The 27,231-nt window shown below is 44.4% G+C and overlaps 3 protein-coding genes across 3 annotated transcripts in view; all 3 read right to left on the bottom strand.

Moving 5' to 3' along the window:
* LOC309564445 (uncharacterized protein) overlaps positions 1-27,231 on the bottom strand; it is a 382,799-nt gene that overhangs the window by 31,037 nt on the left and 324,531 nt on the right.
* Positions 1-27,231, bottom strand: part of LOC309562642 (uncharacterized protein) — a 124,256-nt gene that overhangs the window by 4,826 nt on the left and 92,199 nt on the right. The window contains exons 2-4 of the mRNA XM_082266913.1: positions 16,251-16,348; positions 15,929-16,141; positions 15,679-15,820 (exon numbers count right to left, since the gene is read on the bottom strand). Of these exons, the coding sequence (XP_082123039.1) occupies positions 15,679-15,820; positions 15,929-16,141; positions 16,251-16,348 (453 nt within the window). The remainder of the gene's footprint in view (positions 1-15,678; positions 15,821-15,928; positions 16,142-16,250; positions 16,349-27,231) is intronic.
* On the bottom strand, positions 12,654-13,902 carry LOC309562859 (uncharacterized protein). The gene has a single exon (XM_082267178.1). The coding sequence runs from the start codon at positions 13,759-13,761 to the stop codon at positions 12,952-12,954; it is 810 nt and encodes a 269-aa protein (XP_082123304.1). The 5' UTR covers positions 13,762-13,902; the 3' UTR covers positions 12,654-12,951.

The raw sequence follows: 27,231 nt of genomic DNA, 5'->3' as shown, positions 1-27,231 counted from the left end.
GAGACTTGTCTGGGTAGAAGTGAGATCACTACCTTGTGGAGCTCAGAGGAACTGCAGCCCCGAGAAACGTCTCGTAGTATGAACACGGCCTTGTGCTCTGTGTGTATGTACTGTATATCCTTATACACTACATTGCCAAAAGTATTGGGACCCTTGCCTTTACATGCACTTGAACTTTAGTGGCACCACAGTCTTAGTCTGTAGGGTTCAATATTGAGTTGGCCCACCCTTTGCCCCTATAACAGCTTCAACTCTTCTGGGAAGGCTGCCAATAAGGTTTAGGAGTGTGTCTATGGGAATGTTTCACCATTCTTCCAGAAGCTAATTTGTGAGGTCAAGCACGGATGTTTGGCGAGAAGGCCTGGCTTGCAGTTTCCATTCGAATTCAACCCAAAGGTGTTCTATCGGGTTGAGGTCAGGACTCTGTGCAGGCCAGTCATGTTCCTCCACCCCAAACACGCTCATCCATGTCTGTATGGACCTTGCTTTATGCACTGGTGCGCAGTCATATTGGAACAGGAAGGGGCCATCACGAAACTGTTCCCAAAGTTGTCCAAAATGTCTTAGTATGCTGACGCCTTAGGAGTTCCCTTCACTAAAACTAAGGGGCCAAGCCCAAGCCCTGAAAAACAACCCCACACCATAATCCGCCCTCCAGGAAATTAATTGGACCAGTCAGTGTGTCTCTGCCGCTCTTCTACCTTTTGGTGGCTTCAGTGATGCCTCTACTGACTTGGGGTCTCCTCAAGCTCCTCCCCCTTCACTTTACTGGCTGTAAGATCAGCTGACTTTCTTCTCCAGTGTCCATCTCACTGCATACTGCAGTGGGCCGGAAAGGGGAGGGGGCTTTATTCACCAGGCAGGCTCTGTCTCTCCAGGTGAGGCAGCGCACCGCACAGAGTGCCTGATGAAGCCATCAGCAATCAATTCAGCCGACTCCTGTCATCGATGCAGGATCTTGAACATCTGAATCATGATGCATCGATTATATTCAACACCCCTAGCTTACTGTTTGCATTGTTTAGGATAATATGGTCAAGATCTTACATGATCTTGTGTACCTTTATGTCCTTTGTGAATTTTTACCTTGAGTTTGTTTGCACCTAAGCTAGTGTTGTCTAGTTCTTGGGTGCAATTCTCTGCTATAATACCTGGTTCCAGAGTGGTAGAAGCTGTATCTTGGCGGGGGGCATCCATGCTGGTTGCTGGATGGTCCATCACAGGTATGAAGGAATATTTAGCTTCCATTTTGTTCTTTCAACTCCATCTTATTACTAAAACCCTAGACTCCGCTTAATTAAAAAGCCTATCTAAGTAAATGTCCTTGAAAGTTTCCAGGACATTATGCTTTGTGGTCAAGCTGACCCTAATAGCAAGTCTGTTTGAAGTAATAAATTATACCTTATCTTAACCCTTAGAACAAGTCTGATGTAATGCCAATTATAACTACTCCTAATTTTAATTAGCTATGTAAGTACGTGACTTGAAGCACGTAATGGTAAACTGCTATTCTTGTATCAATTCTATGTAGAATCTCCTGGAAAGGGACTTCCCCTTTTACTTTCTCTATAAAACGTTCTTTACTGTCTGAATAAAGCCGAGCATTCTGTGACATCGTACCTGCCATCTCTGTGTCTCATTGAGTGCTCCCAGATATTTGAAGGAACTTTGATGCCTAGGGCCATGTATAATCTCCTGGAAAGGGACTTCCCCTTTTACTTTCTCTATAAAACGTTCTTTACTGTCTGAATAAAGCCGAGCATTCTGTGACACCGTACCGTCTCTGTGTCTCATTGAGTGCTCCCAGATATCTGAAGGAACTTTGATGCCTAGGGCCATGTATAATCTCCTGAAAGGGGACTTCCCCTTTTACTTCCTCTATAAAATGTTCTTTACTGTCTGAATAAAGCTATGCATTCTGTGACATCGTACCTGCCATCTCTGTGTCTCATTGAGTTCTCCCAGATATCTGAAGGAACTTTGATGCCTAGGACTATGTATAATCTCCTGGAAAGAGACTTCCCCTATAAAACGTTCTTTACTGTCTGAATAAAGCCATGCATTCTGTGACATCGTACCTGCCGTCTCTGTGTCTCATTGAGTGCTCCCAAATATCTGAAGGAACTTGGATGCCTAGGGCCATGTATAATCTCCTGGAAAGGGACTTCTCCTTTTACTTCCTCTATAAAACGTTCTTTATTGTCTGAATAAAGCCGAGCATTCTGTGACATCGTACCTGCCGTCTCTGTGTCTCATTGAGTGCTCCCAAATATCTGAAGGAACTTTGATGCCTAGAGCCATGTTTAATCTCCTGGAAAAGGACTTCCCCTTTTACTTTCTCTATAAAACGTTCTTTACTGTCTGAATAAAGCCAAGCATTCTGTGACATCGTACCTGTCGTCTCTGTGTCTCATTGAGGGCTCCCAGATATCTAAAGGAACTTTGATGCCTAGGACCATGTATAATCTCCTGGAAAGGGACTTCCCCTATAAAACGTTCTTTACTGTCTGAATAAAGCCGAGCATTCTGTGACATTGTACCTGCCGTCTCTGTGTCTCATTAAATGCTCCCAGATATCTGAAGGAACTTTGATGCCTAGGGCCATGTATAATCTTCTGGAAAGGGACTTCCCCTTTTACTTTCTCTATAAAACGTTCTTTACTGTCTGAATAAGGTCGAGCATTCTGTGACATCGTACCTGCCGTCTCTGTGTCTCATTGAGTGCTCCCAGATATCTGAAGGAACTTTGATGCCTAGGGCCATGTATAATCTTCTGGAAAGGGACTTCCCCTTTTACTTTCTCTATAAAACGTTCTTTACTGTCTGAATATGGTCGAGCATTCTGTGACATCGTACCTGCCGTCTCTGTGTCTCATTGAGTGCTCCCAGATATCTGAAGGAACTTTGATGCCTAGGGCCATGTATAATCTTCTGGAAAGGGACTTCCCCTTTTACTTTCTCTATAAAACGTTCTTTACTGTCTGAATAAAGCCGAGCATTCTGTGACATCGTACCTGCCGTCTCTGTGTCTCATTGAGTGCTCCCAGATATCTGAAGGAACTTTGATGCCTTGGGCCATGCGAGTCTGAATTATTGCCAACAAGGTATATTCCATTTTTATTTCACTGGTTGTTTTAGTTAACCTCTGCCTTTTATTGTCTACTGTATTCATAAGCCTATGAGTGTGATCTCAGTTATTGGCATGAAACCTGAATGTCTGATTAAGGAATCTAAGGGGTCTATATATATAAAACATTTGTTGGACAAAAGTTACAAGCATTTGCCCAGCCGTGACAAACTTTGATTGGATTTAAAAGACCCCAGTGAATTTCTATGATGGGCAGCTCTATCTAGTGGCCATCGTTTTTCCTGAAATACCTCAATCGGAAAACTAGCGATATACAGTAACACATTGTGGCCACTAGATGGAGCTGACGATGATAGGAAATCACTGTATTAAACCAAACATGGCCAATATTCATTATTGGTGGTCTAATGATGGTCACATTTGTCCAACGAATGTCTAATATTAGACCTGTAAGTGTTTGTGAAAGTTTCCACCACAAAATGCACTCAGCCAATTAGAGGTAAGGACTCCATTTTTATTTTTCTCCTGCTATCAATGGCCAACACGGGACAACACTTCATCCATGTCTTTGGTGATCTCTGATCTCCTTATGAAGTGTTTCTTACATGATGAAGATCAGCCATGGAGTATATCTGGCATCGACTCTGTGACGTCCCGGGTGGGGAAGTACATTGACTCTTATCTGCAGCCACTGGTGCAAAATACACCATCTTATATTAAAGACACGAGACAGGTCATTGGTCTTTTGACCAACGTGACCCCCACTGATAATCTTTGGATGGTCACAGCTGATGTCTCTTCCCTATACACAATCATTCCACATAGTGTTGGGCTAAATGCGGTTAACATGTTTCTCAATAGGAATTCTGATTTGCCGGCTATCCAGATATCATTTATTATGGAGTTATTGGAGTTTGCAACCCACCATAATTATTTTTGGTATAGCGGGCAATTCTATCGCCAGGTCACCGGTGTGGCCATGGGTGCCAAATATGCCCCATCCCTTGCAAATCTGTTTATGGCCCAGTGGGAGGAGGGCGTCATCTATGCCCATCGTAGACCGCAGATACTCCTTTGGGCTAGGTATATAGATGACGTGCTCCTCCTCTGGGATGGCCATTACAGTGACTTGATATCCTTTCTAGATCATTTAAACATCAATGATCGGGGTATACAGTTAAACTATGAATGCAGTCAGTCTACTATCAATTTTCTTGATCTTACTATTAACATCAAAGATGGACAGTTCTGTACGTCCACATACTTTAAAGCAACCGATAGGAATTCATATATTCCTACCGATAGTTGCCATTATGCACCTTGGCTGAGGGCCATACCCAAAGGCCAATACCTCCGCATTAGGCGCAACTGTAGTGACTTTCATGATTTCCAAACTCAGGCTCGTGTTCTCACTAAGAGATTTCTTGATAAGGGATATGACGAGGGATTCCTTAGAGATACCCTGACGGAGGTTAGTCAAATAGACAGAAGTCAACTACTGAGTGGGAATCCAAAAGTGGATCCTAAGGATTCATCATTCGGCTTGCCTTTTGTCACCTCTTTCTCTAGCCAGCATATGAATATTAAGAACATTGTCAGTCGCCATTGGCACATTCTAGGAAATGACCCTGTCTTGGGCAGCACCTTGCCAGATAGACCACGTGTGGTGTTTAGAGGGGCTCCCACCTTGAGAGACAAGGTGGCACCTAACATTCTAGAACCACCAGCTCCTAAACCTACCTTTTTAAGCCAAATGACTGGATTCTATAAATGTAATAGATGTCGGGTTTGTTCCTTTAGCTCTAACAAGTGTAGAACAGTTAAGGAATTCACTTCTACCAGTACAGGTAGAGTTCATGCCATTAGACCATTTGTTTCCTGCATGAGCACTGGCATTGTATATTTACTCCAGTGCCCATGCGGGTTACAATACATAGGCCGAACTAAACGACCGCTACAGGTGAGACTCAATGAACACATATCCAATATCCTTAAGGGATTTCCTAAACACTCAGTGTCCAAACACTACGCTCTTGTCCATGGTAAAAATCCCGCTAATACTTTATTTTTAGGGATAGATAAATTCACACCACACTGGAGAGGTGAACCCCTAGTTAGAGGCATCTCTAAATTAGAGATGACCTGGATTCACCGAGTCAAAACTTATGTACCGTTTGGACTGAATGTGGATATAGAAGTGAATGCGTTCATAAATAATGCTTAGTTTGATCCGGCTATTTAGTCATATAAGCCCTTATTTCCATTGTTATTAATATATTTTCATCATCTGATGGAGATGTATGATATCACCTGTACATTTTGGATTAAGTTCACTTGACCAAATATTGTTTTTATTATAATTTTATAAATTTTTAAATATGTATATCATTCAAATTTCATTTGAGATTGTAACAGGACAACACCAATATATAACTGGTATATGTGACATTTATTGATGTAGGGTGGGGCCAAAATTTTTTGAGTTGGTTTCGGTTCTTTACCCAATATACACTATGATTGAGAGGGGTTTGTCAGGATTAACTCTATTTCATATATCAGCAACCTTTGATTATATTCAATAGGTTAATATTGTTGGTGTCTTGATGGGGTCTATGTGAATAAGATCATATATATGGACCTTTCATATTTAATATATCAAATATCCACTAGATGGCGTTGCAGCCAGCCCTCTCAATGGGATTGCCATTTTTGTTTATTATACATGTACTGCACCAATGTATTGTTTACACGGGTTGACAACCCTATGGGTGTTATTTGTGCTGCGTATAACAGCTTAGTTTAAATTGTTTGCCCGATGGTGGATGTATGATCGTAATAGTTCTGATTACCTCTTCAATGATGGCGGAACGGTCTTCACCCACTTCCGGGCATCCAGTCCTCTCTTCTTATAAATAGATGGCGTCAGTACGCCGTCCGCACCTTTGATAACGTCATCTGTGACGAAACGTCGTCAGGGCAACGGCGTACTGACGTCATCTGACTGCGACCCACGAGTGCGGACGAGCGGAGCCGTCCGGCCGGCGGCAACCTCCATTGCTCACCCATTCCTGGTCTTTGTAAGTTTTTTTGCTTTTATGGAATAAAATGCTTTTATGGTTTTACGCTATGGGAGCCCTTTCTTTCTTCTTATGGTGGTGATATCCTATATTGCTGAAACTTCTGAGACCCAGTTACCTACACCTCTGGTCGGATCCCCTGGTCATTCGTAAACACACAGGCTTGGATTCAATTTGGGGTCGGTCTTTGGCTACTTGGTTTACCCTACAGGCTTGATACAACTTCATATGTGGTAAGAGGCAACTCTCACAGGTGTGAAATTGCTGGCTCCTGAGTGGTACACTGGATTTGTTTAGTGCACTTTGGCTAATCTATATCTATCCAGGGTAAGAGGCGAATTCAGCTGGTGGTGGTTCAGCACGATTACCTTTTTTTCAACGTTTTCTTCACTGTGTCATTATTTTTTCTGTTTGGTAAGAGGCCACTCCAACCGATACACATTAATCACTTAAGGCGTCAACCTTAACCTCTCTGGTAGGGGTTATTCACCCTAAGTTCCCTATATTTTTGCATGATTTATTTATTTCATTTATTGTGGTGGAGGTCATATCACATCACAATATTCATTTACCCACACCTATGGTGATAGTCATAATTAATTTGTTTGTTGGGTTTTACGCTATTGCGGTACTTTTTTTGCTTTTTATGATCCCATGTCCACTGAGTTGATCGATCATAGAAGCTTGGATCTACTGTCAAGGTGACAAGTTTCCACGCAGCGAGACTGCCTTTTCCTTACCTTCATCTGGTAAGCACATACCCTTAAGGGAGCTTGGTCCTGGAATCTATCAATAATATTATTTTGGACTTTTATGGACTTTACATCTCCATCTAATATATTTAGCGCGACTTATATGTATAATATTTATTAGGGTGTGGTCACACTTGAAGTTGCTGCTGTTCTAATTTATCTGTTCCTTTAGCGCGGTTATTATTCCCTTATTCCACATTTTGCTTTTGACCTTTAACTGCTGCTTTTGGATATATCCATACAAAATGGATATCTTTGAATATAGAGCCTCTAGGTCACTTAATACTGACGGGGTTTTTGAGGTACTTTCCACAGAGGAAACCGATGTAAGTGGACTCTTTATGAGGCTGAAAAACTTACTTGTATCAGAGATCCACACTCAATGGGACATAGCCTTTTTGGATACCTATATCAAAAAGACTATGGTCCCTAGAAGCCTCAGGTGGGAGGTTTGTCCTCAGCTCGGTGAAGTCGAGTTAGAGGATTGGTATAAATATTTCAATGAAGCAGGGGTGAACTTCTTGCGTTTCCTGTCAGGTAGGAAGAGTGCTAAACTTTCCAGACTCGATGACGAAATAAAAATAGTCAAAGAGAAATTGGCACCCTATAAGGAAAGTGAAGAATATAAATCTTCCTCAGCTGATCTATTAAAAAATCTTGAAAAGGAGGAGAGAGATCAGAAAATCAAGAAACGCAAGAAGTTCAATAGGGATCTCCAAGATTACCATTCTAGTGGCGTTTTTGAATGGCAGAAACGGCTAATGGCTGAATTAAATTCAGAAGAAGAGGGCATGGAGATCTCTACCGCTCAAATCAATAGAGCTGCCCCAGTTCCCCCACTAACAGTGGACATCAATAAAAAGCCACAAAAAAAGGGTGCACATCAGAAAAATAGACGCCCTTCATTCAAATCACCCCATAGGGGACCTAACCCCAAAAAAGGTAAACAACCACAGAATCAACCCAAACCTAATGGTACATATAACAACCAGGGTTATAAAACCAATTGGCAACAAGGGGAGAGGGATCAACCTAACACTCCGAATTATCATCAAAGGGAATACACCCATTCATCTGGTTATCCCAACACTCCGCAATGGAGAAAGGGGCCCTATAATTATCCTGAACCATCCTATCACTATAGGGATCAGGGTCCTGACTATGGCCACCAACGCCACTCATATGGGAGATATGATCAGAGCCCCCCTAGACCTGATAGACGGTGGTATGATCCGCCCACAGGGCCTTTTAGGGGCTCTTTGAGGGAGCCTTATTGGCAGGGTAGGCCTGATAATAGACATGATAACTATCAATATAACGTCCCAGTGGAAAATAGATTTTACCCTTTAAGGGACAATGAGGGCCCTAACAACACCTTACCTCCCCCGAACCAAAGTGCTTCTCAGCCCCTTAGGGAGATAACGTCAGATAATACATCATCCCAGATACCCACCAATCAGAGCTATCCAGGGTGGGGTTTTCCCAGGGCCACACAGGGAACCAAGCGCCCCGCCGAGCCACAAGAGGAAACCGAGGAGGCAGGCGCATCAAACTTAAAAAAAGTAAAAACATAGCTGGGGCTGGTATATTTAATCTGAGTAAGGTAGTACTATCTGAACCCGAGAAACTTTTACTGGATAAAGGCTTGAAATATGCTCCTCCGAAACGTCTGGATAAGTTCCAGACGTACATGGATATCCATAAATTTGTAAGAAAACTCAATATAAAAAGATACATATTGAGTAACCCTATTAAGGAAAATCGCTTAGTTAGCTCTGAGATTCAACACTCAGGGCTTTCTAATGCCTCATTATTTAACCCGCCTGGTTCTTTAGCTCCATCACTAAAGGTATTTAGGGATGTGTTACTTAGAGATCTGGATAGGGTCAAACCACATAAAACCTCCTTGTCCGCCGACCTACAAAAGGGATTAGATTCCCTTTGTGACAATAAAGATCTGGTCATTAGGCCAGCGGATAAGGGGGGTGGGATCGCTGTACTTGACCGTAGCGATTATAACCGGGAGATGCATCGGATTTTAGGTGACAACTTAACCTATGTCCCTCTATCTAGGGATCCCAAAGTTTCCTATAAAAAGATTCTTGAGGGTATTGTAGAAAGAGGATTCAATCAAAATATAATCAATAAAAAAGAAAAGGCATTTTTGATCCCCAAATGCCCCCGCACTCCGGTTATTTACTATCTACCGAAGCTGCATAAGAGTCTGACTTCCCCCCCGGGTCGTCCCATTGTCAGTGGCATCGACTCTGTGACGTCCCGGGTGGGGAAGTACATTGACTCTTATCTGCAGCCACTGGTGCAAAATACACCATCTTATATTAAAGACACGAGACAGGTCATTGGTCTTTTGACCAACGTGACCCCCACTGATAATCTTTGGATGGTCACAGCTGATGTCTCTTCCCTATACACAATCATTCCACATAGTGTTGGGCTAAATGCGGTTAACATGTTTCTCAATAGGAATTCTGATTTGCCGGCTATCCAGATATCATTTATTATGGAGTTATTGGAGTTTGCAACCCACCATAATTATTTTTGGTATAGCGGGCAATTCTATCGCCAGGTCACCGGTGTGGCCATGGGTGCCAAATATGCCCCATCCCTTGCAAATCTGTTTATGGCCCAGTGGGAGGAGGGCGTCATCTATGCCCATCGTAGACCGCAGATACTCCTTTGGGCTAGGTATATAGATGACGTGCTCCTCCTCTGGGATGGCCATTACAGTGACTTGATATCCTTTCTAGATCATTTAAACATCAATGATCGGGGTATACAGTTAAACTATGAATGCAGTCAGTCTACTATCAATTTTCTTGATCTTACTATTAACATCAAAGATGGACAGTTCTGTACGTCCACATACTTTAAAGCAACCGATAGGAATTCATATATTCCTACCGATAGTTGCCATTATGCACCTTGGCTGAGGGCCATACCCAAAGGCCAATACCTCCGCATTAGGCGCAACTGTAGTGACTTTCATGATTTCCAAACTCAGGCTCGTGTTCTCACTAAGAGATTTCTTGATAAGGGATATGACGAGGGATTCCTTAGAGATACCCTGACGGAGGTTAGTCAAATAGACAGAAGTCAACTACTGAGTGGGAATCCAAAAGTGGATCCTAAGGATTCATCATTCGGCTTGCCTTTTGTCACCTCTTTCTCTAGCCAGCATATGAATATTAAGAACATTGTCAGTCGCCATTGGCACATTCTAGGAAATGACCCTGTCTTGGGCAGCACCTTGCCAGATAGACCACGTGTGGTGTTTAGAGGGGCTCCCACCTTGAGAGACAAGGTGGCACCTAACATTCTAGAACCACCAGCTCCTAAACCTACCTTTTTAAGCCAAATGACTGGATTCTATAAATGTAATAGATGTCGGGTTTGTTCCTTTAGCTCTAACAAGTGTAGAACAGTTAAGGAATTCACTTCTACCAGTACAGGTAGAGTTCATGCCATTAGACCATTTGTTTCCTGCATGAGCACTGGCATTGTATATTTACTCCAGTGCCCATGCGGGTTACAATACATAGGCCGAACTAAACGACCGCTACAGGTGAGACTCAATGAACACATATCCAATATCCTTAAGGGATTTCCTAAACACTCAGTGTCCAAACACTACGCTCTTGTCCATGGTAAAAATCCCGCTAATACTTTATTTTTAGGGATAGATAAATTCACACCACACTGGAGAGGTGAACCCCTAGTTAGAGGCATCTCTAAATTAGAGATGACCTGGATTCACCGAGTCAAAACTTATGTACCGTTTGGACTGAATGTGGATATAGAAGTGAATGCGTTCATAAATAATGCTTAGTTTGATCCGGCTATTTAGTCATATAAGCCCTTATTTCCATTGTTATTAATATATTTTCATCATCTGATGGAGATGTATGATATCACCTGTACATTTTGGATTAAGTTCACTTGACCAAATATTGTTTTTATTATAATTTTATAAATTTTTAAATATGTATATCATTCAAATTTCATTTGAGATTGTAACAGGACAACACCAATATATAACTGGTATATGTGACATTTATTGATGTAGGGTGGGGCCAAAATTTTTTGAGTTGGTTTCGGTTCTTTACCCAATATACACTATGATTGAGAGGGGTTTGTCAGGATTAACTCTATTTCATATATCAGCAACCTTTGATTATATTCAATAGGTTAATATTGTTGGTGTCTTGATGGGGTCTATGTGAATAAGATCATATATATGGACCTTTCATATTTAATATATCAAATATCCACTAGATGGCGTTGCAGCCAGCCCTCTCAATGGGATTGCCATTTTTGTTTATTATACATGTACTGCACCAATGTATTGTTTACACGGGTTGACAACCCTATGGGTGTTATTTGTGCTGCGTATAACAGCTTAGTTTAAATTGTTTGCCCGATGGTGGATGTATGATCGTAATAGTTCTGATTACCTCTTCAATGATGGCGGAACGGTCTTCACCCACTTCCGGGCATCCAGTCCTCTCTTCTTATAAATAGATGGCGTCAGTACGCCGTCCGCACCTTTGATAACGTCATCTGTGACGAAACGTCGTCAGGGCAACGGCGTACTGACGTCATCTGACTGCGACCCACGAGTGCGGACGAGCGGAGCCGTCCGGCCGGCGGCAACCTCCATTGCTCACCCATTCCTGGTCTTTGTAAGTTTTTTTGCTTTTATGGAATAAAATGCTTTTATGGTTTTACGCTATGGGAGCCCTTTCTTTCTTCTTATGGTGGTGATATCCTATATTGCTGAAACTTCTGAGACCCAGTTACCTACACCTCTGGTCGGATCCCCTGGTCATTCGTAAACACACAGGCTTGGATTCAATTTGGGGTCGGTCTTTGGCTACTTGGTTTACCCTACAGGCTTGATACAACTTCATATGTGGTAAGAGGCAACTCTCACAGGTGTGAAATTGCTGGCTCCTGAGTGGTACACTGGATTTGTTTAGTGCACTTTGGCTAATCTATATCTATCCAGGGTAAGAGGCGAATTCAGCTGGTGGTGGTTCAGCACGATTACCTTTTTTTCAACGTTTTCTTCACTGTGTCATTATTTTTTCTGTTTGGTAAGAGGCCACTCCAACCGATACACATTAATCACTTAAGGCGTCAACCTTAACCTCTCTGGTAGGGGTTATTCACCCTAAGTTCCCTATATTTTTGCATGATTTATTTATTTCATTTATTGTGGTGGAGGTCATATCACATCACAATATTCATTTACCCACACCTATGGTGATAGTCATAATTAATTTGTTTGTTGGGTTTTACGCTATTGCGGTACTTTTTTTGCTTTTTATGATCCCATGTCCACTGAGTTGATCGATCATAGAAGCTTGGATCTACTGTCAAGGTGACAAGTTTCCACGCAGCGAGACTGCCTTTTCCTTACCTTCATCTGGTAAGCACATACCCTTAAGGGAGCTTGGTCCTGGAATCTATCAATAATATTATTTTGGACTTTTATGGACTTTACATCTCCATCTAATATATTTAGCGCGACTTATATGTATAATAATGTATAATATGATATACAGTAACACATTGTGGCCACTAGATGGAGCTGACGATGATAGGAAATCACTGTATTAAACCAAACATGGCCAATATTCATTATTGGTGGTCTAATGATGGTCACATTTGTCCAACGAATGTCTAATATTAGACCTGTAAGTGTTTGTGAAAGTTTCCACCACAAAATGCACTCAGCCAATTAGAGGTAAGGACTCCATTTTTATTTTTCTCCTGCTATCAATGGCCAACACGGGACAACACTTCATCCATGTCTTTGGTGATCTCTGATCTCCTTATGAAGTGTTTCTTACATGATGAAGATCAGCCATGGAGTATATCTGAGGTGTATATCAGGGTGTGCTTCTTCCCCACATCTCCACCAACATTCATATAGAAGACATTTCCCGCACTCAAGGCGCTAATACACCTCAAGGGTTGTGTGGGACCCCTTGATGTACAGGAAGACAGGACTTCAGTGAGGAACAATTCCCTCACTCAGGACAGGAAAGGGGATCCTCCCCCGTGTGTGCAATCGCTGATGTCTGTCACGATGTGACTTCCTTGAAAAGCATTTCCCGCACTCAGGACAGGAATAAGGCTTCTCCCCCGCGTGCAATCTCTGATGTCTGTCACAATGTGACTTAACCGAAAAACATTTCCCGCATTCAGGACAGGAATACGGCTTCTCACCTGTGTGGATTCTCTGATGTCTGTCACAATGTGACTTAACCGAAAAACATTTCCCGCACTCAGGACAGGAATACGGCTTCTCACCTGTGTGGATTCTCTGATGTCTGCAAAGTTGTGACTTAATCAAAAAACATTTCCCGCACTCGGGACAAGAAAATGGCTTCTCGGTTGAGTGACACCTCAGATGTCTGACAAGTTCTGACTTTAGTGCAAAACACGTCCCACACTCAGGACATGAATATAACTTCTCATCCATGTGGAATTTCTGATGATAGCAAAGACTGGACCGATTCGAAAAACATTTTCCGCACTCGCGACAGGAATACGGCTTCTCACCTGTATGCAATCTCTGATGATTATAAAGACTGGACTTATCTGATAAACATTTTCCACACTCAGGACAGGAAAGTGGCTTTTCCCCTGTGTGAGATCTCTGATGTCTGTAAAGATGTGATTGATTTGAAAAACATTTCCCACACTCAGGACAGGAATACGGTTTCTCACCTGTGTGCAATCTCTGATGTCTGAAAAGATGTGACTTGCTGGAAAAACATTTTCCACACTCAGGACAGGAAAACGGATTCTCCCTCATGTGTGATTTCTGATGATTATGAAGACCGGACTTATCTGAAAAACACTTCCCGCACTCAGCACAGGAATATGGTTTTTCCTCTGTGTGAGATCTCTGATGTCTGTAAAGATTGGAGTTGTCTGAAAAACATTTGCCGCACTCAGGACAGACAAGGGGCTTCTCCCCTGTGTGAGAACTTTTATGCACATTAAGACCGGATTTAAAACGGAAACACTTCCCACACTCAGTACAGGAAAACCTCTTATCTGTTAAAAAGACGGCAACGTCCCTCACAGTCTGAGGTTCCTCAGCATAAGAGGAATACGATGGTCCGGCACTGTCCCTCACAGTCTGAGGTTCCTCAGGATAAAAGGAATACGATGGTCGGGCACCGTCCCTCACAGTCTGAGGTTCCTCAGGATAAGAGGAATACGATGGTCTGGCACCGTCCCTCACAGTCTGAGGTTCCTCAGGATAAGAGGAATACGATGGTCCGTCATGGTCCCTCACCGACTGAGGTTCCTCAGGATAAGAGGAATACGATGGTCCGGCACCGTCCCTCACAGTCTGAGGTTCTTCAGGATAAGAGGAATACGATGGTCCGGCACCGTCCCTCACAGTCTGAGGTTCCTCAGGATAAGAGGAATACGATGGTCCGGCACTGTCCCTCACAGTCTGAGGTTCCCCAGTATAAGAGGAATACGATGGTCCGGCACCGTCCATCACAGTCTGAGGTTTCTCGGGATAAGAGGAATACGATGGTCCGGCACTGTCCCTCACAGTCTGAGGTTTCTCGGGATAAGAGGAATACGATGGTCCGGCACCGTCCATCACAGTCTGAGGTTTCTCGGGATAAGAGGAATACGATGGTCCGGCACTGTCCCTCACAGTCTGAGGTTCCTCAGGATAAGAGGAATACGATGGTCCATCTACAATGTGTGGAGCCGGATGGACATTTGAGGTAGCCGGGTTTTCTCCTGGACTATACTGTATGATGTCCTCATCTTCTACTTTACAGTCTGGAGACAAAGTGAGACAATCCTCTGAGGTTTTCCTCATCTCCCGTCCATGTACTAGAATAGAAATACAAAGATTATTACTAGACATCAGCAGATTGGTTCCCCTAAACCAGGACTCCGCCCACATCAGACAGCTTTGTCTCTGAGGATCTTACAATTCCCCCCTCAAGGTAACTAGTAAATGGGTCCTCTGATCTCCTACCAGTTCCTTTCTTTATTCATGGACCTTAGTCAGAGAGTGAGGAAACAACGAGAACTGTCTTTTATAGGAGTGACAGTGATGAGGGGATTATAGGACAAGTGTCCCCTCCCCCTCTATCACTCATTGCCATCTTATCATGAAAAACAGCAGGGCTGAGCTCCACCAGAGGTCAGAGAGTGAGAATAGACCTATAATATTGGTATTCAGTAATCAGTGGTGGCTGAAATGTTTACATGAGACAAGTTGCAGGGGTCCCACACCGCTGCCTCCCATCTCCTGAGACTGCACTCAGTGACTTGGGTGTGAGACTATACAGACATATCCCTCCACCCGGCACAGCCAGAAAATAACAGAGCAAGTAACCCTGAGGGAATGGCAAAGATGGCAAAGATAGAGGTCCTTCTATATCCAGGCAAGGGAAAAAAGACCCAAGACACATGCCGCTGGTGCCTACGTTGAGCAATGCCTATGGTGAAAATCAAGATTTTGCTGCCAGCTAAACCTCAGAATCTCCATAAATCCAGTCTAGAGACATAAATTGGGTCTGCAGCGCAGAGAAGGAAGATTATCCGAGAGAAATACAGGAATACAGGACGGGGAACACAGCTCAGATAACTGACCAGGGTGTTACAGGCTAATACCATCCAGTCCCCGCCCTACTCTGGACCAATCAGTGAGCAGTATGGGTGGAGGAATTATTTAGTGTTAATGACCCACCTGTGCTGATCTCTGTAGGAGTGTCCTCCTCTATAAATGTCCCCGTTATTCCATCCTCCTCCATAGACTGCTGATCATCCCTCACATACGTCTCTTCTTCTTCTGCTTTAACCTCAAATTCTAAATAGATTGGATCTCCACTCTAAACCAAGAAAATGAAAGAAAATATCATCTGTAAAATATAAGCTCACATAATAAATCCACACATCTTTTTCACAAGTCAATGTTCCAGATGTTCTGTCCCACCAACCATGTAATGGTAAGAAGTGCTGTGTCTGTGATCTTCCTGTGTGGAATCCCGGGAATACAAAAGACGGGGACATCTCTCTGGTGGGTTCCTGGTATTAGGTGGCTCCATTGTGACATCCATGTGTCCTTCTGAAAGCTCCTTCATCACTCCATACTCTTCATCCTCCTCTTTATACTCTTCTTTAACAATCTTAGAGTCCCTGAGGTTTCCACTCTTGATATAGAATTTAACATTCATTGTAACAAACATGCTTGTGTATAAATCATAACTACCAGTGACTTTGTTGGGTCATTTTATGTTCAAGAGCCTCAGCTCCATCTACCTGATGATGGTGAGGGATGGTGTGACCTTCCTGTGTGGAATCCCGGGAATACAGAGGACGGGGACATCTCTCTGGTGGGTTCCCATTACTGGATCCATCTGTAGGAAACACACACACTGACTGAATACATTGTTTCTATGTGTTTATCAGATGATGGGGGATCTAGGTGGAGCCTCCGTACTGCTCTCTCCTTTACAATAAAGTCTCCTCTTACCCGGTGATGTGAGGGGCGGCTGATTCTCCATCATGACGTCCTTGTAGAGATCCTTGTGTCCTTCTAAATACTCCCACTCCTCCATGGAGAAATAGACAGTGACATCCTGACACCTTATAGGAACCTGACACACACAATGATACAGTCACCATCCAGACACATCCCTTGTCTGTTACTGGATAATGTCCCAGAATTCCCAGCACCGCTCACCTCTCCTGTCAGCAGCTCCATCATCTTATTGGTGACTTCTAGAATCTTCTCCATGTTGTGTCTCTCGGGTTTTAGGGAGTCACGTGGAGGCACTGTGATGGTCATATGATCACCTGACTTCAGATGAGGAAATCTCTGTATTGGAGAACCAATAGGAATATCATGTTAGAATCCCAGAATCCTCCTCACCTCTCTGGTCAGGTCTGTGTTTTATTAATAGAGATAAGAGTGATGTCATGTGACCTCCCAGAATCCTCCTCACCTTTTCCGGTCAGGTCTGTGTTTTATTAATAGAGATAAGAGTGATGTCATGTGACCTCCCAGAATCCTCCTCACCTCTCCGGTCAGGTCTGTGTTTTATTAATAGAGATAAGAGTGATGTCATGTGACCTCCCAGAATCCTCCTCACCTCTCCGGTCAGGTCTGTGTTTTATTAATAGAGATAAGAGTGATGTCATGTGACCTCCCAGAATCCTCCTCACCTTTTCCGGTCAGGTCTGTGTTTTATTAATAGAGATAAGAGTGATGTCATGTGACCTCCCAGAATCCTCCTCACCTCTCCGGTCAGGTCTGTGTTTTATTAATAGAGATAAGAGTGATGTCATGTGACCTCCCAGAATCCTCCTCACCTCTCCAGTCAGGTCTATGTTTTATTAATAGAGATAAGAGTGATGTCATGTGACCTCCCAGAATCCTCCTCACCTCTCCGGTTAGGTCTGTGTTTTATTAATAGAGATAAGAGTGATGTCATGTGACCTCCCAGAATCCTCCTCACCTCTCCGGTCAGCAGGTAGATGATCTCCAGGGTGAGGTTTAGTATCCTCTCAGTCATGTGACTCCAGTCCTCCTCCATCCTCAGTTATGTGGTCATGTGATCTATGCGGGTTTCTCTGTAGATAGATAATAGAGAATTATCTGGACTGTATTGGTTGTACTATATTAGAATGGGGATATAAGGGGTTTATTAGACCGCTTGCTCCAGTGGAAATTAGAACATGTAGATTGGGTTACTAAATTGTCTATTTATGAACATTTTCATAATCATTCGTCAAACAAATCTGATTGCACATTCTTTTTGTGCCAATTGGGCAAATACAAACATGCTAAAGACTTTTCTGAGCGAATGTCCTTTTATTATGGGCAGTAGTAAAATATCACATAGATGGAACTGAGGAGCACCGGAAATACATGCGTCTTTGTAACAAGAGATATGATGTAACAATTCTGGAGAACACTAGCAACACACATTCACCCCCATCACCATAGTATGAATTAAAGCTAGGCTGTCCTTTCACCTCCATTAAAATGCTACAAAGGCAAGGACACCTAGTAGGGGTGAGCAGATGCTGAACAGGGAGATAGTAGTGGAGAGCAGTTGCTGCATAGGAGATAGTAGGGGAGAGCAGTTGCTGCATAGGAGATAGTAGGGGAGAGCAGCTGCTGCACAGGGAGATAGTAGGGGAAAGCATTGCAGCACTCAGAGATAGTAGGGGAGAGCGTTTCTGCACAGGGAGATAGTAGTGGAGAGCGTTGCTGCAAAGGGAGATAGTAGGGGAGAGCGTTGCTGCACAGGGAGATAGTAGGGGAGAGCACTGCTGCACAGGGAGATAGTAGGGGAGAGCCTTGCTGCACACGGAGATAGTAGGGGAGAGCGTTGCTGCACTCGGAGATGGTAGGGGAGAGCGTTGCTGCACTCGGAGATGGTAGGGGAGAGCGTTGCTGCACTCGGAGATGGTAGGGGAGAGCGTTGCTGCACTCGGAGATGGTAGGGGAGAGCGTTGCTGCACTCGGAGATGGTAGGGGAGAGCGTTGCTGCACTCGGAGATGGTAGGGGAGAGCAGCTGCTGCACTTGGAGATGGTAGGGGAGAGCGTTGCTACACTCAGAGATGGTAGGGGAGTGCGTTGCTGCACTCGGAAATGGTAGGGGAGAGGGTTGCTGCACTCGGAGATGGTAGGGTAGAGCCTTGTGCACTCTGAGATAGTAGGGGAGAGCAGCTGCTGCACAGGAAGCTAGTAGGGTAGAGCAGTTGCTGCACAGGGAGATAGCAGGGGGTGAGCAGTTGCTGTACGGAAAGATACACAGACTCCATTCCTCCTTTTTTACGAGGAGATAGGGGGAGAACTGCCATTCCCAACCAAGGATTCTTCAGAGGTTGCTAGGGGCTTCATGAGCTGTAGTTGAGTGACCTCCTATTTGATGGTACCTGCATAGCTTCAGGGTCACCACCACTAGGCAGAGCCAGCCAGAGATCTTTTAAGCTGTCTTTAAGGGTGGCATTATGACCAGCAATGGAAGAGCTGCATTCTTCCTACTGACCTCCAATGTAAGAGGAATTTTTCCCATTGACCCCCAATGAATTGGATTTAGCAAGGGTTCCACAAGACCCAACATTTATTTCCACGGTTCCTCTGGTTTAAAATCGTTCAGAAAGGCTGGCATTTAGGCACCCCATTCACCACCCCCATAAATGGCTTTATCTAAACTTGCATCTAAGCCTTCATGACAGTATGTAGCCCTCTATTACCCAACATAACCAGAATATTGGGCACTTTTAAGTGGGCTTCTTTGGATTGTAAGACGGGTCCACACTGTCTCTTTTTCCTTGTCCTCTTGGTTCACTGATGTCATCAAGACCAGTACAGAGCCCACAGACCCCAGGCTCCTCTGGGTTGTTAGACGGGTCCACACAGCTTCTTCTTCCCTATGCTCAGTTGGTCGCAGGTTCTCTGATGTCATCAAGAGCAATGCAGAGCCCATAGGCCCCAGGCTCCTCTGGGTTGTTAGACGGGTCCACACAGCTTCTTCTTCCCTATGCTCAGTTGGTCGCAGGTTCTCTGTTGTTATCAAGACCAATGCAGAGCCCATCGACCAAAGACTCCTCTGGGCTGTAGACAGGTTTATACAGCCTCTTCTTCCCTATGCTCCGTTGGTGGCAGGTTCTCTGATGTCATCAAGACCAATGCAGAGCACAAAGCCCTTTGATGGACAGGAGGAGGGACAGTCTACTGCTGAAGCTTAATGAAGTAGAGGAGAGTGCTGACAGAAGCAGAGGATCAGGTAATGAAAAGAGCTTTTCCTGGTTTACAACATCTAAACAGCCCTTGGATTCGGGCTGCCCCCATTGTGTAAGGGTTAAATGCTCATTCAGGTCTCAATAATTTTACCTTTCCCCGGAGATGGGCCTTAAAAATACAGTCAGCGTTTTTTTTTTTGTTCCTCATCAAAAAAACTTACACACAATTATTTAAACCCTAAAAATTGTGTGTCTCCATGGAACGTCAACTCCAGTAAATGGTGCAATGAAAAAGCTTTAAAGGCTCTTACAGGACATCACTGGAGAGTCCACCGTGAATAATGACTTCAGAATTATTGCTCTCAAATGCAGCGTGCGCGTTGATATGTGGCCAATAGCCCCCTATGTGATACCATAGTAAAAATGTCAGGTCCTCTTTAAATAGACATCAGGGGTCTATTAGACCTCCAACATCACCTATGGACCCCAGTGTAGCTGATCAAGTTCAGATCGGGATAGTTAAGCTGCATTGACCTGGGAATGACGGCTCTGAACCTGGAAGTGATGAAATGCTCATCTCTTCTGGGTTCATTGACTGGAGAGGAGATTGGATAACTGATCACCCTTCACTCATCCACCATATCAGTCCCAGGTCTGCAGGAGTGTCAGTGGAGCCTGAGATATATGGTGGAGGTAGGGTGGCCACCTCATCCCTTTAACCCAGGACACATTAATTACACAGGTTCTGAGGTTAATATAATTCACTTAAGGCACTAAGTGAGTTTAATTACCACCTTAATCAGCCACAGAACCTGTTTAATTAATGTGTGTCCTGGTTTAAAGGGAAGAGGTGGTAACTAGTGCTGTTGAAAATAATCGGCGCATCGATGCATCGCGATGCGGCCACCCGCGATTCTGCATCGATGCGGACCCCTCCAATAATCGATTTCTGGCTCCTCCCCCTCCCTCCCTCTTCTGGCTCCTCCCCCTCCCTCCCTCTTCTGTCATTGCTGGATAAGACGCATGTAGGCGTCCGCTTCCCGCCTAGCTCTCCTGCGCAACAGCTCTGCTTGCTTCCGGCTACAACCACCAAGTTACGGACACCATGCAAATGGCGGGAAAGGCTCCTCCCGCAGCGGTGAAGCGCTCCCTTTGAAAAAATCCCTTGGAAAGCTGACCGACGATCGCTCTTTGAGGAAACTACTGATGGGGGTAAGGAGTTAATTTTAAAGCCTAAAAGGGCTCTTGCTTAGCTGATGGGACGATCGTTCTTTGGGGAATCTATTGATGGGTGGAAGGAATTCATTTTAAAGCCTAAAAGGACTCTTGCTTAGCTGATGGGGAAACCCACTAACAATATATAAGGCTGATTTACACATTGAACCCTACTCCAAAGAGACTGCCTCAACTCTCTGAGCAAACTGTATTTTATGGCTGGATTTTGTGTCAGTGGAATTTCCCTGACAACTGGAATAGGAGTGCATTGCTATTTCCATCCCTGAGTAATCTGCAATTTATGGCTGGATTCTGTCATTGGAATTCTTCTGACAACTTGAATTAGGAGTGCACTGCTGCTATGTGGAGTTCAAGTAACTGAGTATGAAACCTATATCATGAAAGGCAACCTGTTTAAACCTTTCAGAATTCTTGTGATTTAATTGGGGAAATTTGCAAAGTTTCTACTTGTAACTAGATTAGATTGCCTTGGAGCTTTGTTGATTACTTCTGGGACTACATCCATTACCAAACGAAGTCTATTACTAGTGGAGTACTTTACATAGATGTCTAGAATCAAGGAAAAGTACATTGGATTATGAGCTAGAGACTGCCATGCCTGAGTTGATCTCTTAGGTTTGGGGATATTTTCTCCAAATTAGCCAGAAAATTAACTACTTGTTTAGAGCTTTGATATTTGCTCTTGATACCATCTCCTGTACCATGTCTGCAGTCTCTAACCATCTCCGGTATCATGTCTGCAGTCTCTGACCATCTCCTGTATCATGTCTGCAGTCTCTGATCTTCTCCTGTATCATGTCTGCAGTCTCTGACCTTCTCCTGTATCATGTCTTGTCTGCGGTCTCTGACCCTCTCCTGTAGTGTGTTTGCGGTCTCTGACCCTCTCCTGTAGTGTGTCTGCGGTCTCTGACCCTCTCCTATAGTGTTTCTGTGGTCTCTGACCCTCTCCTGTAGTTTGTCTGTGGCCTCTGACCCTCTCTTGTAGTGTGTCTGTGGCCTCTGACCCTCTCTTGTAGTGTGTCTGTGGCCTCTGACCCTCTCTTGTAGTGTGTCTGTGGCCTCTGACCCTCTCTTGTAGTGTGTCTGTGGCCTCTGACCCTCTTCTGTAGTGTTTAGGGGGGAGCCTTGAGCTTTTTAAGTTGTTGTCTGCTGTGTTTGGACTTTGCTACATGCAGGGAGTTTTTTTTTGTTTGTTTTAAGAACAGATAAAATAACCATGGGCATTAATCGTGATGCATCGCGGAATCGAATCGTATCGAATCGTGACCCTAATAATCGTATTCGAATCGAATCGTGAGGTAAGTGAAGATGTGCAGCCCTAGTGGTAACCCTAGGTGGAGGTAGTTAGGCGTGGGAAGGGGGTTGGCATCTTAGGAGGAAGGATGTGGAAATGTGAATTTTTGTAAAACCCAAATCCGAGTCTCATCTCTCATTACAAGAGACTGCTAAGGTGAGGAGACACATCTCCAAGCTAGAGATGCGCTCAGGCATGTTCGAGTTGCTACGTGCCCGATCCCGCCAGGAAATCGACACTGTACTCCACTAATCACAGGCAGACATTTCCCGATCTGTGCAGCTGCCTGTGATTAGCGGAGTGCAGTGTTGGCTTCCTGGCGGGATCGGGCAGGTACGAACTCGAACACGCTCGAGCTCATCCCTGCTCCAAACTGAAGGAAATGTTCAAGCCTCGTAAGTGTGGGAATGTTCTGCCCCGAAACGGGTTTCCACACTATATATCTGTGTATCATCATCTGCTGGAATTAAAAGACGTCACAGTGACTATGGAGGAAGAGGACGGAACATGGGGGGGGGGGGGGGGGAGTTACTGGGTGTAAATAGAAAATAAGATCTTATTACCTCCTCTGTTGCCAGTTCTAGCAATGTCTCCTCTCTACTTCCTCCCGACTCACCTTTCACCCGGAACTTCCTGTCTGTACCTGACATCACTTCCTGTCTTTCATAGAGACTTGGGTAGAGGAGTCTGGAAAGAAGTGAGATCTTCACCCTATGGAGCTCAGAGGAACTTCAGCTCCGAGAAATGTCTCGTAGTGTGAACACAACCTTATGCTGTGTGTGTATGTACTGTATATCCTTATAGATGGAGTCATCTCCACTCCCACGAAGGGGAATATAAATACATTACTGCCTAGTCCAGCCTTTCTCAGCCAGGGTTCCTCCAAAGGTTTCTAGGGGTTCCATGAACAATTTCTGACAGCGATTTAATGACGACGCAAGATGTTCTTCTCCTACTGACCTAAGGGTTCCTTCTCCCATTGGTCACCAATGTAAGAGACCACTACACTGACCACTGATATAAGAGGTACTTCTCCCACTGGTCATCAATGTAGGGGACCGCTACACTGACCACGGATATAAGGGGTACTTCTCCCATTGGTCACCTCACCAATGTAAGAAACCACTACACTGACCACTGATAACAGGGGATACTTCTCCAATTGGTCAACAGTGTAAGGAACCATTACACTGACCACTGATATAAGGGGGGTCCTTCTCCCATTGGTCACCAATGTAAGAGACCACTACACTGATATAAGGGGGTACTTTTCCCATTGGTCACCAATGTAAGAGACCACTACACTGACCACTGATATAAGGGGTCCTTCTCCCATTGGTCATCAATGTAAGAAACCACTACACTGACCATTGATATAAGGGGGTACTTCTCCCATTGGACACTAATGTAAGAGACCACTACACTGACCACTGATATGAGGGGGATCTTTTCTCATTGGTCACCAATGTAAGACACCACTACACTGACCACTTTTATAGGGGGGGTCCGTCTCCCATTGGTGACTCGATCTCCAGCGGCGGAAGCTCTGCAGAGGACATGGCTGACAATGACTGTGAAACGAATGAGATGTGAAGTCACCCATAGACTTACTATGGGGGCTTCCCTTGTCGGCTGTGTCCTCTGCACCAGCCTCCACAGTGTAGCCACGGCTGAAAGCTCAGGGTGGGATCGGGTCGGATCGGCTTCAAAAAAGGTAAGTATACTGATTTCTTCTTTACAGGGCTAGATAGGTTAGTATTAGAACATGGCGGTCTATAGATGCAGGGATTTTAGTGTTAGGATGGACTTATCCTTTAAGCTCAGATGTTCCTACACCTCCTCATGTGTGTTAGTATAAAACAGTTCACCACAAAATAAAAAAAAATAAAAAAGTGTCCAAGTCTTCAATTAGGTGATGGAAATCTGTCACCCACCTCCTCACGTGTGTTAGTGATTCCACTCCCCAGCAGAGTACACACTCAACAAAATTAATTGCCTTACACTCTTGTGGTTGGCACAAACAACATGAACCGATGTCCTGTTGTTAAGCCCAGGAGATGTTCCTATGTAGCTCCATTTTAGTAAATACCGGCCAATGACATATGAAAAAGGAAACAGAGATAGACTCCAATGGGGCTTCCGTTGTTGGCTGTGTCTTCTGCACCCACCTCCACAGTGAAGGCACGGCAGACAACTCAGCACGGGATCAAGTCAGATCGGCTTCAAAAAAGGTAAGTATACTGATTTCTTCTTTACAGTGCTAGATAGGTTAGTATTAGAACGTGGCGGTCTATAGATGCAGGGATTTTAGTGTTAGGATGGATTTATCCTTTAAGCTCAGTAGATGTCCCCACACCTCCTCATGTGTGTTAGTGATTCCACTTCCGAGCGGAGTACACACTGACCAAAACAAATTGCCTTCCACGCATATGATTGGCACAAATAACATGAACCAATGTCCTGTTGTTAAGCTGGGATACTGTATAAATATCAAGGGCACATGTGTTCGGGTTCTTTCAGCTGTAAAGTGGGGTCCAGGAGGGAGGGGGTGGCTACCCTCCTCAGTAGAAGCTGACATGTAGCCTCAGGTGGTCGACCCGAGAGGCAGAAAGAAGATCAGGAGATGGTCCTATGCAGCTCCATATTAGTAAATACCGGCCAATAGCATAAGAAAAGGAAACAGAGTTAGACTCCAATGGTACAGTAACCTAAATAATCCACAATTTTATTAAAACCACGATTCCAAACTACTCACATGGTACAATATAAAAACTTGCATTTTGTGTAAAATCACGCTGTGTCTAGCGATAGGTTGGAGGTCTCACCACCTCCAGGAGTTGAAAGCTATGCTCACACGTCTCTGTGTTCGCATCCGTCCACCTTCCTTACTTCCTGATGCCTTCAGAATGACCTGTCGGGGCGTGGTTACGCGGCAACAGCTGAAGACATCAGGATAAGTCAACCCTTAAACTAAAATCCCTGCATCTATAGACCTCCACGATCTAACACTAACCTAACTAGCCCTGTAAAGAAGAAATCAATATACTTACCTTTTTTTAAGCCAATCTGACCCGATCTCCAGCGGCAGAAGCTGTGCAGAGGACACGACCAACAGCAGCTGTGAAACTAATGGGATGTGACGTCACCCATAGACTTAATATTGTGCTTCCATTGTCCTCTGCACGCGCCACCACAGCGAAGCTTCGGCTAACAGCTCAGAGTGGGATTGGGTTGGATCGGCTTAAAAAAAAGAGAAGCATACGGATTTCTTTTTTACAGGGCTAGATAGGTTAGTGTTAGATCATAGATCTTTAGATGCAGGGATTTTAGTTTTAGGGTGGACTTATCCTTTAAGCTCAGGAGATGTTCCCACACCTCCTCACGTGTGTTAGTGTAAAATAATCCACCAGAAAGTGAAAAAAGAAAGTGTCCAAATCTTCAATTAGGTGATTGAATTCCGTCACCCACCTCCACCTAATGTGTGTTAGTGATTCCACTCCCCTGCAGAGTACACACTCACCAAAATCAATTGCCTTACACTCTCGTGGTTGGCACAAATAACATGAAACAATGTCCTGTTGTTAAGCTCAGGAGATGTTCCTATGTAGCTCCATATTAGTAAAAATCGGCCAATGACGTGTAGCACTGTCCCCGTAGGGCTTGCTGTGTGAGGACTTCATGGGTCTCCCTCTGGTTACCTGCAGACAGTCACTAGGGGACTTTTCACATACCCATCCTTACTCCAGTTTGCTCATTACTCAATAAACAGTCCAGGGGTTTTGGTTTTATAACTATTGTGGAACTTGGATGGGGAAGGGAATAGTTCCAACTGAACTATTCACAGTAGATAAGGACAACTCTCACTTGGCCTCGCCAGGTTGTTTGTGGAAGCAGACACACTGCTTTGACCATACTGCCACTTGTATGGAAGAATTAAGTCTTCTTGCTCTCTATAACAGCCAACTTGATGCAACTACATTATCTTCAGGACACTCTCTAGCATCCCCTTTACTGACACCCATCCACTAAATCTTCTAGCAGAAGGAGTGGCCCTCAAGAGACAGGCGCCACGACACAGATTTGTACTCACTGTAGGCAGAATCAGATCCTTACCAGTGTCTACCTCCCAGTCAGTTCTGCAGGACCTCTGGGTTCAGCTTCTCTCTGACTCTCAGGTTGACCACCTAAGGCCACATGTCAGCTTCTACGGAGGAGGACAGCCGCCTCCTCCTTCCAGGACCCTGCTCTCCAGCTGAAAGACCCTGGGCTCATGTGCCCTTGACATTTATACAGTATCTCAGCCTAACAACAGGACATTGGTTCATGCTATTTGTGCTAACCACGAGAGTGGAAGGAAATTATTTTTGGTGAGTGTGTACTCAGCTGGGGAGTGAAATCAGTAACACACGCAAGGGGGTGGGTAACGGAATTCAATCACCTATTTAAAGATTTGGCACTGTCCCTCAAAGGCTAAGGCTCCTCAGGATAAGATGAATACGATGGTCCGGAACTGTCCCTCACAGGCTAAGGCTCCTCAGGATAAGATGAATACAATGGTCTGACACTGTCTCTCACAGTCTGAGGTTCCTCAGGATAAGAGGAATACGATGGTCCGGCACTGTCCCTTACAGTCTGAGGCTCCTCAGGATAAGAGGAATGCGATGGTCCGGCACCGTCCCTCACAGTCTGAGGTTCCTCAGGATAAGAGGAATGCGTTGGGGAGTGAACTCACTAACACACGCGAGGAGGTGGGTAATGGAATTCAATCACCTAATTAAAGATTTGGCACCGTCCCTCACAATATAACAGCCTCTAGACTGGTTACCAAAGAAACGTGCCTGTTGTGTTCCTGGCTTTGGGGAAAAGCCTGTGAGGAAGACCTGGACAAAAATCCTATAGAACTGCTGAACGTCTATGAACTGTTTCTTACATGATGAAGATCCGCCATGGAGTATATCTGAGGTGTATATCAGGGTGTGCTTCTTCCCCACATATCCAGCAACATTCATATA

Source organism: Pelophylax lessonae (assembly GCF_965119305.1).
Source record: "Pelophylax lessonae genome assembly, chromosome: 9".
Taxonomy (NCBI): Eukaryota; Metazoa; Chordata; class Amphibia; order Anura; family Ranidae; genus Pelophylax; species Pelophylax lessonae.
The sequence above is the reverse complement of the archived record's forward strand: the minus strand, read 5'-3'. Positions and strand labels throughout refer to the sequence as shown.

Excerpts from the sequence above, each read along its gene's own strand:
- LOC309562859 (XM_082267178.1), bottom strand. The coding sequence starts at position 13,761 with ATGAGGGAGAATCCGTTTTCCTGTCCTGAGTGTGGAAAATGTTTTTCC.